General features: G+C 40.8%; 1 protein-coding gene across 2 annotated transcripts in view; it reads right to left on the reverse strand.

The window, feature by feature from the left end:
• The window catches only part of KIF16B (kinesin family member 16B), a 288,455-nt gene that overhangs the window by 25,428 nt on the left and 245,471 nt on the right, over positions 1-17,556 (reverse strand). For both annotated transcript variants that reach the window (XM_015539589.2, XM_015539588.2), the window contains exon 25: positions 6,447-6,530. In XM_015539589.2, the coding sequence (XP_015395075.2) occupies positions 6,447-6,530 (84 nt within the window). The remainder of the gene's footprint in view (positions 1-6,446; positions 6,531-17,556) is intronic.

Genomic DNA, 17,556 nt, shown 5'->3' on the forward strand with positions numbered 1-17,556 from the left:
AGGGGCTTGATCATGACTTAAGCCAAAATCAGAAGTCATCAAGAGTCAGACACTCAACCAACTGAGTCACCCACGTGCCGCATCAATCACAGTTTTAACAACACTCTCTTCTTCTTGCCCTCTAGATGAGAATTATTAAAACACTCACAGAATCAGCCCAGAGACCAGTCCAGAGCAAAGCGCCACTTTCTTACACTCCCCAAAATCACCTAAAACAAGCTCAAATCCTACCTTAAGTTCTTTGTAACATGTTTTTGCTGGGATGCCCCCCGTACTTCCCATTGTATATGTTCTCCCTTAGTGCCGTGAGCCACTAAACCTAACACTGTTGGAAAGGAGGTATATTTCTGGGCGTCTGTGCTGAAAGGCACTGACCTGTGTCTATTTGTTCAGGGGAAGAAGCTCAGGAGACGCATCAGGTGTGAGCTGGGGACTCCACAGTGGGCAGTCTTGCAGCCAATGACCCAGGAAACATGCAAAGAGAACTAACCAGCTGTGAATAAAAGCCAAGTAAATGTGGAGGAGGTGTGCTCATTTCATAATGATCCTATGCCTCTTATCTCTTTCACAATGAATAACAGCTTGACCACGATTAAATCATCAAAAACCAGTTCTAGTTTTCAGAGTATAATTTTACAGGCTGAAAGAAAGGCTGGTATTAAAGCAAGAGATTCCTGATATCCAGGTGTCACCATGAATAAGAATACTTACATAATGTTAGCGTCTTTGCCCTCAGACATTGATTTTCCAAGTAGATGTGACAAACCGAGATACTCATATTGTTACACGTTATGGCTGCTGAAGGGCGGTGCTCTCTTGTCCTTCTCTGGCTCTTCAAGCACATCTAAACATGCCTCAAAGGCTCCATCACTGTTGTCATTGTCATTACCACCACCACTACCCCCATCTTCACTGTCATCATTGGACTGCCCAGCAGTCTGGAATGTTCTTCTCTGTACTAGAGTCTGTGCTACATGCATGACCCCCTTTAACCCCAAGGTCAACTCTAGGAAGATGGTGGTGTTCTTTATCCTTATTTTGCAGAGAAGGAAACTGAAGCAGTGACATTAACTCCAAAGGGGAGGCACAGGGATTCAAGACCAGGACAATCTGCCCCAGGGCCCACATGCTTAGCAACTATACCACTTTTTATCCTTAACAGGGCCCTAGAATATGAGATGAAAATGGGGAAGAAAAAAAAGAAGTTGCCTTGGGCTTGCTGCATGCTCTTTAGTACTTTGAAGAAAACTTCCTAGAAATCTCTCAGGTTCTTACTTCCAAAGGTGGCTGTATTATTCTTGAAAGCTTTATGGTTTTAGAGGATTTCACGTACTTTCATTAATTACAGACTACTCCTTGAAATGATAGACTGTTAAGATGATTAGCAGAAATGTTTCCAAGTAAGATGATGATGTTGCCTGAAATTAGTAACCAAAAACGTACCTCTCACCAATCAACAAAAACAGAACACAAAACTCATTAATTTGGGGGTAATGGGGGCAGATTTTCTGATATTCATTGAATAATTAAATGGATTTGTGAAGCATGTGAAAAATATCACGGGAGGCTAAGAATCAAATGAGATGGCAATTCTGCTGCCTCCAAGGAACTGAAAAGAGTACAACAGGGAAGGTCTGGGACATAAACCTGTCTCTTGGTACAAGCAAAACAGTGACAGGAGTCTTAACAGAAGTGGAGGGGAGGTTTTCTGGACATTATGGAATAGTGCTACTCAAAATGTGGTATGTGTTTTGGACGCCTGTATTGCAATTTAACAGTATTTTTATGTCTATTGAATCTATATATAGTAAGCTCAATAATTATGCTTGCATTTTATATGACCTTTTTATTTCATTTTTCATTTCATGTTTCTAGTAATTAATGCTCATTCATTTTGCGAAAGTACTAATAAATGACAGAGCATAAATAAGTGGTTCTTTACTACTGCAGCCTGAGAAGCAGTATATCCTAGAGCCGTGTTTAAGGCCAACCACATTTTTCTTACTAGAACTCAATTTGATAGCCATTTGGATATACATATAATAACGTACTACGTATTTTTTACATATAATATTTGCATAAAATATTTAAAGTCACAAAAATCTCTGAAGATATTCTAAGTTTATACTCTTTGGCAATTCATATAGAAAATAAATCTGCATAGTAATGATTTGACAAAGCAGTAGACATATGCTTTAAAAATAAACAAAGCCATGGGGCGCCTGGGTGCTCGGTCGGTTAAGGGTCCAACTTTGGCTCAGGTCACGATCTTGTGGTTTGTGAGTTTGAGCCCCATACCGGGCTCTGTGCTGACAGCTCAGAGCCTAGAGCCTCCTTTGGATTCTGTGTCTCCCTCTCTCTTGGCCCCTCCCCAGCTTGCGTTCTCTCTCTCTCTCTCTCTCTCTCTCTCTCTCTCTCTCTCTCAAAAATAAACATTAAAAAAATGTTTTTTAATTTAAAAATAAAGCCATAACCAATTGAGATTCAGAACCTTTGATGAGCCATGAAGTGAATATTTAAAAATCAACAATTATGATAAGTATTTTTCCTTGCACGAAAATATAATGAGAGGTCACTCCTATAGTCAGGGTCAATTAAGAGATGAGGAAAAAAGAGATGAGAAACACTGTGTTGCTCTAGAGTTTTGTAGAACACTGCTTGGCACAGAGTAGGTGCTCAATACTTGCTGAATGAAAAAAAAAAGGTATTTAAGAATAAATAATGAGGCAATGGATCTTAGTTAACATTGTGGTGTAATGCTGGAAGATGATGTTTCCTCAAAGGAAAAGACATTTCCTTTACAGGACGACTCCATTCCATTCCAAACTTCGAGCATGCTGATTATTATGACAGGGGCTTGCTCTGAAAGACGCCGTAGTGTGAGCTGAGGCTTTGTCAGTGACTGGTGGTAGGACCTTCTTGGTCCCCCTCCTCCTCCTAGATCTCCTTGCCTACAACATGGAGATGATAACAGAGCTCACCTCACAAGCTAACTGGGGGAGAAGATGACATATGAGCATTTTGTTTATGCCTGGTACTTAGGGAATGCCCAGGTAAATGGAAGATAGCAGTAGTATTATGTGAAAGCAGAGGATTCTGCCAATATTTTGTCACTTTGACCTACAACAATGGCAGTTTCTTACGGTTCAGCCTAATATTAATGGTACCTGGTTTCAAATACAGTAAACAGAACCTTTCTGCTCAAAATAATTCATCAGGCGGAGACTGATGTATTCGTTTCCTGTCACCTCCACTATCTTACCTGCCAGCATATGTCTCCTGGGCTGCTGTCCAAGTTACAAAAAGGGATGTATGAGCCTGGGAAGCATGTCACACATGGGGAGTGTTGCCATCATAATCCTCTGACTGCCTGATGGCAGGGTCTGCCCAGGACACATAACCTACACTGTGCTGGTTCCTCCAGGGCCTCAAGGGAAGCAATGTTACAAACCACATTACAAACCTTCAAAGATTCTATGGCTCTTTTTGAGCAAAAGTGCTGGGCAGCTTTCGAGCTTGAGATGCAAAGCAATAGCAGGCCAGATTCTGGAAAATGGGGTTCCAGGTATAAACTAGAGCTGGCCCAATAACTTTGTATGGGTGGGCCACATACAAATTTATCAGCGAGAGCTAGCACTGGAAGCCATATTTATACCCCTCCATCGACCATCATCGCCTTCTTACTCACTTCTACCTTTTATGGTGCACTATAACCAGGCTACAACCCTCAGGCTCCCACACTGCCATCATCACCACCACCACATACACAGCTAATATCATTCTTTCCAAAGTAAGAAACTCAACCTCCAAAACATCTCATGACGGTTAGAAATTCCTGTTACTACCCATCATTTTTACAAATAAGTACTGTAACAGGTTACATAGCTTGGGAAGAACCAGCGTGGTGTCTATGTCTTTAATATGAAAATATTTTATATTTTCTGCCTATAAACTTAAACACAAGTTCTAAATCTTGGAACTATTTTAATAGAAAGGCAGATCAAAGCCCAATGAATGCCTGCTTAAAACACCGCTTTATACAGCCTACTTAGGGTGAGGAGGTTTATAAAGTTGCGTTTCTGGATTTTAAAAAATTGTCAGATAATTTCGTTTGAGCAAAACTATGTATATAGAGCGTATTAGCACAAAGGTAGTCTACTGAAATCCATTTTTCTGTACGTATTTATGTATTTAGTTTTATCTCTAGGTAAAGTTTCATATAGGAATTTAAATATATGCTGTTAGAGGGAAAGAAATTATTCTATATAATACCTGGCACTGTCTCCAGCATGTATTAGGAATTAAGTAAATGTATACTGAATTAAATCGAACAGAAACTCAGGGAAAGTAATTATGTTAATTTTCACATGAAAATACAGTAAATCAAATGGTGGCTTCTGATGTTAGATTAAAAAAAAAAAAGATACAATAGTCGTGGGAAATTAACTCAAGAATCTCAGATTAATTTTCCACTAAAGTGAAACTGAATTATCCTTGCTCCTTGAAAAGGACATAATACTCTAAGATTTAACCATCAGCATGAGGAAAATGCATTTAATTTAAAATGTGCCTATTTCTACGAGGCATGGAATCCATTCTTTAAAGGCTAAAGCCACAGGTAAATAACAGTCACAGGCAATGGAATGGCTCCTTGTATAGGTAGAGACATCAATACAGAATTCTGTTCATTAACAATTGATGGCTTAGTAGGGCTAGGTGATTGGGTGGGAGGCACAGAAAGAACAAAGATGGGCCCACCTAAATACCAGGAATGAAAGAGGCCCCCGAGCTGTGCTCTGACCCTGAAACCTGGAATGGAAAGACAGGAGTCACCAAGGGCAGAGCTCACAAATACTCAACACACAAGATGCCCAATCTGTAGTGGCACAGCCGGGGGCCGTGTGAATTCAACAGGAGCCCTGAGAAGCTAGGAAAGATAATAGTCTATTTCCTGTTGGTTTATAAACTTGTTTTTATACACTATCATGCTCCACCTTTCCATTAAAAACAAGTCTAGATAACTGAAGGGGGTAAAGGTTAGGTAAAAAAATAAATAAACCATCACCAGTTCTATCATTATTTGTACATTTTTTTGTATGATACAAAGCAAACCTTTAAGAGAACTTGATCAAGCAGGCTCACCACCATGACCTTTCCCTTGAAGGCAAGTCCTTCAGTTGGGTATCAGGGTCATGCCAACTCATAGATGATTTTTAGAAACCTACCATGATTCATTCAAAGCTCAGACTTCATAGACCCAGGACCTCTTCAAACGCATCATTCCTCCAGTATAACTCAAATGCCAGGAAGGATTGCTACACCCTGAAAAATCCTTCTTTCCTCAGAGCGATTCTATATGAGGATCTCAAAACTCTAAGCTGCCCCTGATGGACCACAATCTCCTAATCTTTAATTTTAGTTTCCCATTTCTCCCCTTCTTTTGCTCTCACTGGACCCTCCAGCCTCTGGATGTTTCCCTAATCCTTGGTTCACTAGCATTAAGTGGATCCCACGGGCAGTCATTTCAAACTGGCTGTCACCAGGAATGAGAATAGAACCTAATTTTGATGTAGCACTTCATGATTCAGGAGGGGCTCTCTTGGGCCTTCTCTTACTTGATTTCATTTGCAACAGGTCTTATTATTATTCCTCTTAAATAAGTAGCACAGAGGAATTTGAGAGGCCCCATGAAAGCTTGCTGACATGAGACTGTAGTCAGCTATTTGTAATTTTATCCTGCCCGCCTCAGTGGCAAGGGACACGAGCCAGGCACAACGGCAGGAGATACAACCCAGGATACCTATGACCGTGCCTTAGCACCTAGATTCAGCCTCAGCGTTAGATTCCAACCAAATAAGCAACTCTATCTTGAAAAGGAATACAAACTACATAAAGCAGTCAACAATGTGTATTGGCAGCGAGGCACTCAGAAAAACAAGCTGTGCTGAGCCAAAGTTCTATATGTAGCTGGCTCAGAAGAATAAATTAAAACAAGTCAAACAAAGCCTCACCATGACCAAAATAGGTATGTGTCTTTTTGCTTCCAACTCTCTCAAAAAAGTAACAATAATGCAATACTATCTATCTTCAGTTAATTAATTCAAGCTTCTTGCAGCAAGCTTTTGTACCTCAATCTGTATTACAGACCATCTGTCTCTGCGAATCGTTAGCTCTCACCCACAGCCTGCTTCCTAACCCTTAGAAGAAATGTGATCTCCTTCAAAGCCGGAAAAACGTTCTGTTACACCAGAGGGGGGTTAAGGACGGACATTTTAAGTAAACCGATGTCGTTACTTTACGATGTTCCGCAGCCACCTCCGCTGTTAATGAAACAACACCTTCACATCCGTGAACAAGAGCCATAGTGTTTGTAACAGGAACAATTCTCACTGGTCAATCAGATGGCAAATTTTCTATACGGAGAAAGCAAAGCTTAATTCTGTTACCTCTAAGTGACTTCGCCTCTCAGCAATCACTCGTTCATCCTTGTTTCCAAATAGTTTCTTTGGAGGGAACTCAAGGGTAGCAAGCTGAAATACATATTTTATAAGAGATGCATTAATATCATACCTATGACCTTTGGCTTTTATTTATCTATTATCTGCAGTCTCTATCATGGGGTGAAAAGAGGAAGAGGTTGGAAATTTAAAGATGGTAGGTCCTCCCCTACTCTGTCACTAATCTACTGTGTGACCTTGAATGGACAGGGTAGGACTCCACAATGGTCAAATGAGGAGGAGAGATGATGGGAACTCAGAGAAAGGACAGGTCTTAGTCCCAACATTTTGTCTCAGATGGGTGTTTCCCAAGTTTTACTTGTTAAAACGCAAGTTTGTTCTTTTAGTCTCCTCCTCACGCTAGAATTCAATTATTTTTGTGCTAGGAATGGAAGCTTACCTTGCACAGTACTGGAACATTCTGTAAAACATCCTGAGACCATTGTTCAGGTTCCTTAAACATTCCATATTGCCTTTTTATAGCTATAGTTACAAATGAAGAATTCCCGTATGAAGGGAGGACCTCTCTTTGAATCTTCCTTGTTCTTTAGAGAATAAAGGTTTAGCATTTGCTTTTAGCCAGGTCTCGGGATTTCATGGTTATTTTCTTTGTGCTTCTCTTCTTGGAGGTATTAAAATCGTAATAAAAAGATAAGTTTTATTATAGGCCGTGAGGCAAGAAAGAACTCCATAATCTGATGAGTACCTGACCAGCCAGTGCTGCTCTGGTCAAATGAATGCTAAGCAGAGCAATAATTGCTGGTGTTGGTGAAATTCACTATTTCCTGCCTTCCTCACCTTGTCGGGTTCAGACAAACTGAGAGGCTGATGAAGGATTATCAAGAAAAAAATTAACGTTTCTTCCAAAACATATGTCACAGTGTGTCACAAAACCCCTGTTTTATACACATGTAAATCTCTTAGTTGATTTAAATTTTTATTACCACAGTGGCAGTCAAAAATTAAGAACCGGCGCCTATATATTTAGTGCTTGAAAAGCTCAGTATTAAAGTAGAAGAATATACGTAAAGTGCACATAAGTGAACTTGGTAAATTTTCAACATCTCAACACACTGAAGCCACTACCCAGATCAAGAAAGAGAACATGATCAGCACCGTAGGCCCTGCCAAGCACCCCCTCGCAGCCCTGCTCTCCCGCCCTCCACAAAGACTGACACTAGCCTGACTGACTTCTAACAGTGAGGCTCAGTGTTGCCTATTTTTGAGCTTTATGAACTCCTTGGTGTCTGCCTTCACCACCCTACCTCATGTTTGTGAGATCCATCCACCTTGCTGTGTGTAGCAATAGTTTGCTCATTCTTGTAGCTACACAGTATTCCATTATACGAACATTCCACCATTTATTTAATAGTCTTGTGTTACTGGGCTACTGGTTAGTTTCTAGTTTGGGGCCATTGGGAATTGTGCTGCTATGAACATTTTCCCAAAGGCCTTCTGATGAACATATGCAGGGATTTCTGCCGGTCAGAGTCTTGGGAGTAAAAATGCTGGGTCACAGGGTATGAAAGTGTTCAGCTGTGTTGGAATTACCGAATGGTTTTCTGGAGTGGTTTAACCACCTGACACTCCCATGAGCAGGGACTGAGAGATCCAGTTGCTTCAGATCCTTGCCAATATCTGGTCCATCTCTGGTTTGTCTTTGCAATTCCACTGGGTGGGCAGTGATCTCTACTGTGGCTCAAGTTTACATTTTCCTAACGACTAATGACGTTGAGTGTCACTTTCACATGCTCACTGATCATCTGGTTGGTCATTGTGGGGAAGTGTCTGCTCAACTCTTTTGTCATCTTTTATTAGGTATCTAAGGTATCTTCTGTTTTCTTATGAATAGCAATTCTCCTTGTTAACTCTCATCAAGGTATCTTTGAGGACTTAATGTCCTTTTTTAAAGTTAACTGAGGTTGGGAAGATGTTTACTCCTTTCACACTCTAGCGTTGTACCAAAGCAGAGAAAACTTGGGGTGGGTGGCATGGAGCACCTCTTCTCCTCCTACTCTAACCACGTTCCAATTTTGGTGATGACACGGAGCTTTAAAATCAGTTCAAGGTAAAGTGAAAGACCTTAGGTACTGAGGTAAGGCACACCCAGTCTGAATCTTGGCTTGACCACTATCTAGCTGACTGGTTGTGTTTCTCTCTGCCTAAATATTCCCTGCGGAAAGGCGGCGGACAACGATCCTAAACTTCCCCAGGTTTCTGTGAAGATGTAGTGAAATAATGACAGATGGACCTTAGCTACTGTTACGATTTGCTAGAGATCTGCTCATTACAAGAAAAGCAGCATGCCACATCCTCTTAGACCCTCTCTCCATCCCTGGACTGGTGATGTGGCCTCAGGGAGCAAAGGGTTTTCTGGAACCTTGGCCTCGCTGGCAAAAACACACTTCCCAGCTGTTGCAGTTTCGAGAAGACAGGTACACCAGAGCTTGTCTTTTGGGCTTTATCTAGCCCCGATTTTATCTTGTACAAGCATGTTTCCCCCCAGCACTGACGCTGAAACCTTGGCAGGCATGCTGTCACAGTTGGTTGTTTTGTCATTTTCTTATATGGCTGATGAGGTGATGTGGTTTCTGTCAGGGGAAATTTATAGTCATGTTTGTGTGCTCAATCAGAAATGGGGCACTAACAGGACTTGAGGCAGCTGAACCGGGTGGGGAGCAAGCATTTAGCTGTCCTCGTTGTCAACAGCAATACTCTATTCTGAGAGGGAGGATAAAATTTTGTGCTGTTAATAACCACCCTGTGAAACAGGCACGTATAAAGTATGTGTAATGCTGTCGTTCAGATTTTTAAGAAGAAAAGGACACCTGTTAACAACTTTCGGGCATATAATCAGAGGACTATAATATTCAACCACTTAACTTCAGAGACCAGGAAACACAGTTAGTTCTAGACTTAAACAGTCATGGCGTGGCTGAGTTGAGACAAGGAATCAGCGCTGACTCTGAGTGTTTCACAACAGTGCTGTAGAGGGTGCCTGCAATGTACAGAAAAACCCCTTTCAAGTCCTTGGGAATCTAGGATTCAGAAGAAAAAAAGTAACCCCTTCTTAAGAATATTAAACCAGAAGAGTGATGTATAGCTGCTAGGCAGTGGCCAACAGTTCCAAGAGCTGTGAACAGAACCCCATGAAGACTGGTACCCAACAAGGGAATGGGAACATGCGGGAGAGCAACAGCAGTGGGGGTAACAGGAAAGGGGCTGGGTTGGGAGGCAGGCTCCCAGAAGTCCATCCTGGGATTGGTCCTATGAGATTAGTCCGTTCCTGTCAGCTTACTCCTCTCACAATAAAAACTGGGAATAACGGTGGCTATCCTTATACACAGCTGAAGAGAGGAAGGAACGGGGGCAGAAATTCCAGTATGAATCATGATAGAAATGCACACTAGTGGGTCCATGTGCTTTTGGTGGGGCTGGGGCACAGAGCAAATTAAAGTAGAAAGGCAAGGCTGTGAGACAAAGTATAAAAGAAAAATACTGCCTCCATTAAAATAATTATATTTACATCAGAAACAGCTCTCCAACTCTCTTCCTTCTGATAGAATGGAAATGACCTTCATTTCTCCTTTTTAGAGAATCTTAACACTGGTGTTTAAGCCTTGCTATCTATAAGCTCTTAGGCTAAATGAGATGAAATTGCCAATTTTGTAAGTTAAAAATGGTTGAATATCAGCAATTTCATCTGGTTAAACCCTGCATAAAACTTTGACATTTTTAAGCGACCACTAGGGCAAAGATACATTTCCATCTGCTTTACCTGCCAAGGGTAAGTATTCTCATTTGATGGACTGTCAGTGGGCTATATCAAACCGATATTCTTTCAAAGGCTATTTCTCTTACTCAAAAATAATACTAAACTAGAAGTATCTAATATTAAAAAGTATATGACAGTGAAACAGCCGAGGAGTTGGGAATGGGGGCCAGGTGATGCAGGAAGCCATTTGGGAACCAACAGCTGTTGACCCAGAACATAGAGCCACACTCGGCCATCTGAATCAGCCCATCCTCCATAAGGAAAAGAGACCATCACAGTCTTTACCTGCACTAGGGGAAGGAGACAGGAATTACTGCTTCGTTCTTAAAACATTAATATTATGCATGGAGGAGGGCACTTGGGACGAGCACTGGGTGTTGTATGGAAACCAATTTGACAATAAATTATATTTAAAAAAAAACAGTAACATTATAAAAATCCTTAGAAGAAGAGCTCTAGAACAGAGAAGAAACCTGAACTTTTTCTCTCTTCAAGAACAAAGTGACTGCCTCGTTTCTGTTAAAACAGACAGCAGAAGCAATCCTCCATAGGTTTCATGTCTGGATTGAGAATTACTTAAATTTTTTAAAAAGGATAATTTACCAAGATCAACAAAGCCACTGGTCAGTTTAAATAAAGTGCCTGGAGAGCCAAAACAGACGAACAAATGGTCAAAACAAACAAACAAAAAACAAACACACATAAACACACCAAACAAAAAAGAGAAACTCTTCCATTTTGCCGAAAGTGTTGCTGTCTGAAAAGTAACATTTCCAACAAGAACACAAGAAAGCGTTAGAAAGGGGGCGGTTCCAAACTGTCCCTGATTTCTCCACTCATGTCTGACGTACATCAACATCTTCTGTTTGCTTGCTTGGTTTCCTCATGTTAAACAGAAATTTGTAAATAAGATAAATTATATTTGCTGGTCGTTTTTATCTCTTTTCAAGTTCTTTATATTCACAAATTTTCATTTTTATCGACTTATTTTTTAATCTAGCAGATGGTCTAGATTTGATTTCCATGAGAGACACTGTCAGGAACAGTGAATGGCAATCTGTAGGCGGGGGACAATGTCCTCTTTGATTGCCTTTGTAACCTGTGATAAAGGAAATATAGTGTCCTACATTTCTAAAAATCATAGTTCCTTAAGTTCTATATTCCTTACAGTAACTAAATTCGAGAGCGACTCAGATAAATGTGATTCATATACAAATTATCAACATACTGAGATTCAGTAATGAGGGAAAAAATGACTTTCCTTACACTTTCATTTCATCTTCATAAAGAACAAGGGCCATGATTTCCCCCTTATAACTCTCATGGAGAGGGTGTCTCGTGTTGGAAAGTATGATTCTACCAGAAAATAACCTTTCTACAAATGATAAGATGTGAGGGAACAGTTCTGGTTGAAGGTAAAAAAAAAAAAAAAAAAAAAAAAAAAAAAAAAAAAAAAAAAATACTGCCTCCATTAAAATAATTATATTTATTTTGGCGGAGCTTTATTTGTTCCCCTTCAAAAGCACGAAAAACAAGAGAAGAGATGAAAAGGAAACACTGTGTCTCCAAACTAGGAAAGTGGCAGGGCTCTGCCCTGCAGCCTGGGCAGCACCCAGGGAAAGCTTGTGGGGAGTGGGGAGATGGGGAGCTGCCGGGGCCGCCCTCACCTCGCCCCCAGACTGCTGGCATCATGAGCTGCCCACAAAGGCAGGCATGCAAACTCTTGGGCAGCCCACTACACTGTGATTAAAGGGCTAAATCTGGGGACGAGGAAAAGGGAGGGGACAGCCGCCGCGAGAGGAAGGCGGGTAAGGGCTGTGGGGGTGGGGAAGGACCTGGGGAAGCTCACACTACTAAGGAGAGGAAAGGTCTGAGGCCAAGAGTGTACCCCACAGCGATCCCACAGCCCTCAGGAACACCGGAAAGGAAGACAGTATGTGTCACAAAGACAAAACCGGTGGAAAGAGATTCAGAAAAATCCCAGGCAGAAGGTCAGGCATGTAGTAGGTTGCTGCCTTCATCATCGCCAGTATCTGTCCTCCCCTCGCCCCGGGATACGCTGCTGTTCCCCCAGCCATTAGTCTGCTGCACTGAAAGATGAGATGCCATTAGGAGGAACCCAGATTGGTACGATGACTAAATGAGTAGGGGTGAGAAGGAGGATGAGGGACATGTAAGCAAAGGCAGATAAAGAACCACTACCACATGAAGAACGGGCCAGAGACAGCCAGAGGGGTTCAGACACAGAGTCACTCACGGGCCACCTGGGGGGCTCAGTCAGCTGGGCGCCCATCTGACTCTTGACTTTGGCTCGGGACATGACCGCACAGTTGTGAGATCGAGCCCCATGTCGGGCTCCATGCTGACAGTGAGGAGCCTGCTTGGGATTCTCTCTCTCCCTCTCTCTTTGCCCTCCCCCCCCCCCACTTGCAAATGCTGTCTTTCTCTCTCTTAAAAGAAAGAAACTTTAAAAAAAAAAAAAAAAAGGAAAGAAGTTACTCATGGTCTTGCAGGAACCACAAAAATCATCTCAAAAGAAGAGCTGAAGAAGTACACAGGTTGAAGGAAGAGACCGCGAGGGGAGAGGGGTGGAAAAGCGAGCCAGCTCTGAGAGAAATGGCTGACTCAAGGACTGGGACAGGGAAGATGTAAGCTAAGCCTGAAGCATCTCATAGTGCCCGAAAGGAAGTGCCCAGAAACTTCAAAGCACAAAGATGGAGTGTTACAAAGGAGCACAAGCATTAACTGAAAGAGTTCCTAAAGGCCAAAGATGAAATAATCTGAAAACAAAATTAAAAAAAAAACAAAACAAAAAAACTAGTATTGGCTTATAGCCAAAATATGACCGGACAAGCAAACAACTGAATAAAGACAGACACGGGAAAGGAAAGACAAGCCCTCCACGCACAAGATTTCCAAATAACTTGTGGCTATCTCACCCTGAAGGACGTGGAACATACCTCTCCATGACTAAAATGTGTGCTGTGCACAGGGACTTCCTTCCAAAGAGTAAGTGTAGAAAAGGGGGAAGCCATGTAACATTCCGGGGGAGAAACTGGGAGAAACCTCAGCCAGGTGATATACATCAGTATCAACAGTGATAAGCCCCACGGACAGTGTTTGTCTCTTTCATCTGACATGATCATAATGGCACTTTTACCTCTGTAGTTCTCTCCTCCCCAAACCCACAGCTCTAATCACAAGAAAAGCATCACACAAATCCCAACAGGGAACATTCTGTAAAATACCTGACCAGCATTCCTCAATACTGTCAAGGTCATCAAAATTAGGTAAGTATAAAAAAGTGTCACAATAAAATGTAAGACAGATTCCTGGATGGGATCCTGGAACAGAAATGGGATATTAAGTAAAAACTAAGAAAATCTCAAAAATGTAAACAGTAATAATGGATCAATATTAGTTCACTACTTGTGGCACATGTACTATAGTAGTGTAAGTTGTTAATAACAGGGGAGGTATAAATCTAAAACTATTCAAATAGGACTTCTGGCTTGTGATCTGACACGTTGAGAAGCTTGGAAGCCATCACCCTTGCCCTCAAAACAAGAAAAAAGCTGAAAAGACTAAAAATCAACAGCTCTTCGTAGATCCATCAGAGAGCTGAGGTCATGGGGCAAACTAATGTCCCCAAACTAGAGAGACAAGCAGGAAGAGACTGAGAACCATATCCTATTGGGTGCAGAAGCCTGTAGCTGGATACGGGAGAGGCAGCAACAATTTAAACTGTAATTGGTGAGGGGCACTGGCTGGCTCAGTGGGTTAAGCCTCCAACTCTCGATTTGGGCTCTGGTCATGATCTCACGGTTCGTGAGATCAAGCCCCACACAGGCCTCTGAGCTGATAGTGCAGAGCCTGCTTGAGATTCTCTTTCTCCCTTTCTCTCTGCCCTCCCCCGTTTGTTCATTCTCTCTCTCTCTCTCTCTCAATAAATAAACTTTAAAAAATAAACTGTAACTGGTGAATTACTGGAGGCTCAGTACAGACTAGTATTTGAGTTAAAAACCCTGGGTACATGTGGGGTCTGCACACTTCTGTTAGTTTTATCCCCAGGAGTCTAGCCGGGTTCTCATCCTGAGATGGGAGAAAAATCTGCTACTTTCCAGCAGGAGAGAAAAAAGTAATCATTCTGAAATACACCCAAAGCTCTCTGTTGTCCTTAACATGGCCTGCCCTCAAGGGAAACTTGTACCAGAATCTAAGCACTTTGGGATAACCAAACCTGGGGAAAGTAAAATGCCCCACAGCAGGCTCACTAAAAGAGGACACCTGATCAAAGGCCAATGCAGGCTTTTCCCCTTCCCTCTGGCCACACCTCACCACCACATCAAGAGGCCTCCTGATTACAGCGGAAAGAGCTACAAGCCCCAGGCTCTACTGAAGAAGTCTTTAGCCAAACCCAAAGACCAGGAAGACCAAAACAAGGGCACCTGGGAAAACGGTAGCCTCTGATACCACAGCTACAGCAAACAGCAAGCACAGCCTGGATTCTAGCCAATGAACATAAAACCTCACACCGAAGGCCTATCTACCTCAATTCCTTTCATCCAATACACCATGTCCAGCTTTCAGCAAAAACTGACAAGCCAAAAAAAAAAAAAAAAGTTGATTGAAAAATCAGTACCACCACACCCTCACTATCTACCTCTCCCTACCCACAACCTACTAAAAAAAAGAGAAAAAGAAAAAAAAAAGTGGGCCAGAAGCACTCCACAAAGAATGGGGAAAAAGCAAAAAACGCTTATTAGAATGAAAGCCCCAGTAGAAGAAACAAACGTAGAATGAACACAATGAAAACACAGATTAGCATGTAGTATAGAGAGTAAGGGACAATGCAAAATGAAATGTGCTAAGGGAAAAGTCAACATGACCCAAAGAGTTTATGCCTAACCAAAGTGTCTTTCAAGTGCACAGGCCACAGAGAGACATTCTCAAGCACACAAGAACTCTGGTAAAACACATCAAGCTGCATCTTTTCAAAAACGTACTGGATGATCAAAAAATAACCAAGAGATAGCACAATATAAAGATCTCAGGAATGAAGAAATTATCGTAAAGTAAATGTCCCCTCTATTTAAAATCACAATATTTAGGGGCGCCTGGGTGGCTCAGTCAGTTGGGCATCCAACTTCAGCTCAGGTCATGATCTCACGGTTTGTGAGTTCAAGCCCTGTTTCGGGCTCTGTGCTGACAGCTTCAGATTCTGTGTCTCCCTCTTTCTCTGCCCCCACCCCACTCACTGCTCTGTCTGTCGCTCAAAAGTGAATAAATGTTAAAAATTTTTTAAAATCACAATATTTAATAATATATAATTATGTAAGTCTATGTACAATGTTTAATAATATATAATTATATGAATTTAGGTATAAAAGAATGTGAATGCTATATATCTTGACAGTGTAAAAAGATAATACAAAATGACTTAAAATTTGGGAGATGGGAGTAAACATAAGTGTACTGATCTTAACTTTGTTAGAAGAGTCAGTTGATCACTCATAAAAGGGAAACACAACTGGTCATTTGTAAACTAGAAACACATTTGAAAACTGGCAGCTAAATTCTAATGTTTGTTTATAATCTTTTTTTCTTAAAGTCCTATATATTTTAGAGAACTTAAAACTTCTTGTGGAGCAACATTTAATTTGAAGTTCAGTAATTTCTTCAATTTCATTTTCTTTCACTTCTGACAAATTCAAGTAAAATTAAACTTACTGTTTGCAATTAAAGATACAATATTTAGAATGACCCTAATGTTATAAAAATATTTCATTCTTTTTCTCATTTTAGTTTTTTATCAATCTATATATCCATCCTTTTATCTGTGCCTATTAATTTAAGTACGTATGATAATGTTCATTAAATAGTAACATTAATTATATTTAGAGAATGATTTGGGGCAATCTGTTGTTTTCTCTCTGTATTATGTGAAATTTTTATAAATGAGCATGCATCATCTTTATAGAAACAATAAAAAGTGATTATTCTCTTTACAGATTTAATGGAACAGTTAAATTAGTGCCATATGTCTTTTTCTTTTAATAACCTGGGATTTGGGGCAATCAGATTTTGAAGTCTCGGTTCAGCACAGAGCTGCTGGTACATTCTCGAGCGATGTAAAAAAACCTAGTTTTATCACCTATTAAAATGAAGGAGTTGACCTAAGATGTTTTAAGTTTCTGTTCAGCTCTGAAATTCTGTAACTCAAGTACTGATGATGAAAATCTCTGTATGCTGAGTAAGAAGGAGTAGCATTTGGATACCATGGAGATACTTGGCTACATTGCCTCTGAGGAATGTCCTGACTTCCTGCAAAATCCTCACAGCATTCTTATTTGAAGAAAGGCAAAGGTATGTAGAAGGGAAATAGGGCCGGATTTATAATCATGAAGCACGGTACTTTTCAAGAGGTTGTAGAATAGAAAAAGGACAGATACAAACGGGAATGCAGTATTCATGAGAAATCCCTTAAAATGGTATCTTTTCCTGCTACAACCATTATCTTTGCAGCAGGAGTGGGAAATGATGCAAAGATATTTGAGCTCTTATGGGAAAATTGTACGTTTAAGTTAAAAATGATGACGGAGATCAAATAAATTGGATATTTGTGGAAGACATGGTAGGCCTGGAGAACACTGGAAGAAAACTTAACAGCCCTTATGGCCTACTTCGTATAATTATGAAATGTGATTATGCAGACTAAAACACAGGAAACAAACAAATGAGGCTAAAACAGCACATTTCTTTGGCCTGAGAGAAACATAATGACAAGCTTGCTCTGCAATTCAGTAAATAAAACATATTCTAAAGACAAAAAGATTGAAATAAAAGCCATTAGAAAAATGAAATCAGTAATTTTGAGGCCTACTGACTTCCAATGAAATGTCTTTCCCTTCTTCAGTGACTGTAGAGTCTAAAACCCTGAGTTGTTAATTTCATTTTGAATGTTTGAACCACAAGCCTCTAATTTGCAGGCTGAACAACAGATCTGTATGAAGAACTATCAACAGCATCAGATAAGACAATTAATAATTGCTTATAACCAGCAGCCATTTTATGGAATTGCCTGTGAATTTCAGTTTTGGGAAAATGAAAGCATGGAGAATCCATTCATCCATGAAGTTGGTGAGCTATGTATGTATGTGCATATGTATCAGCGATAGTGTCCGCATTCTCTGTTGCTTTGTAATATTTCTTAATGATCTTAATGATCTCAGAGTTGGTTTTTCCCTTTCTGACTCCCAGTGAACTCACACAGCTCAATTATCT

The sequence above is a fragment of the Panthera tigris genome, chromosome A3, assembly GCF_018350195.1.
Source record: "Panthera tigris isolate Pti1 chromosome A3, P.tigris_Pti1_mat1.1, whole genome shotgun sequence".
NCBI classification, from domain to species: domain Eukaryota; kingdom Metazoa; phylum Chordata; class Mammalia; order Carnivora; family Felidae; genus Panthera; species Panthera tigris.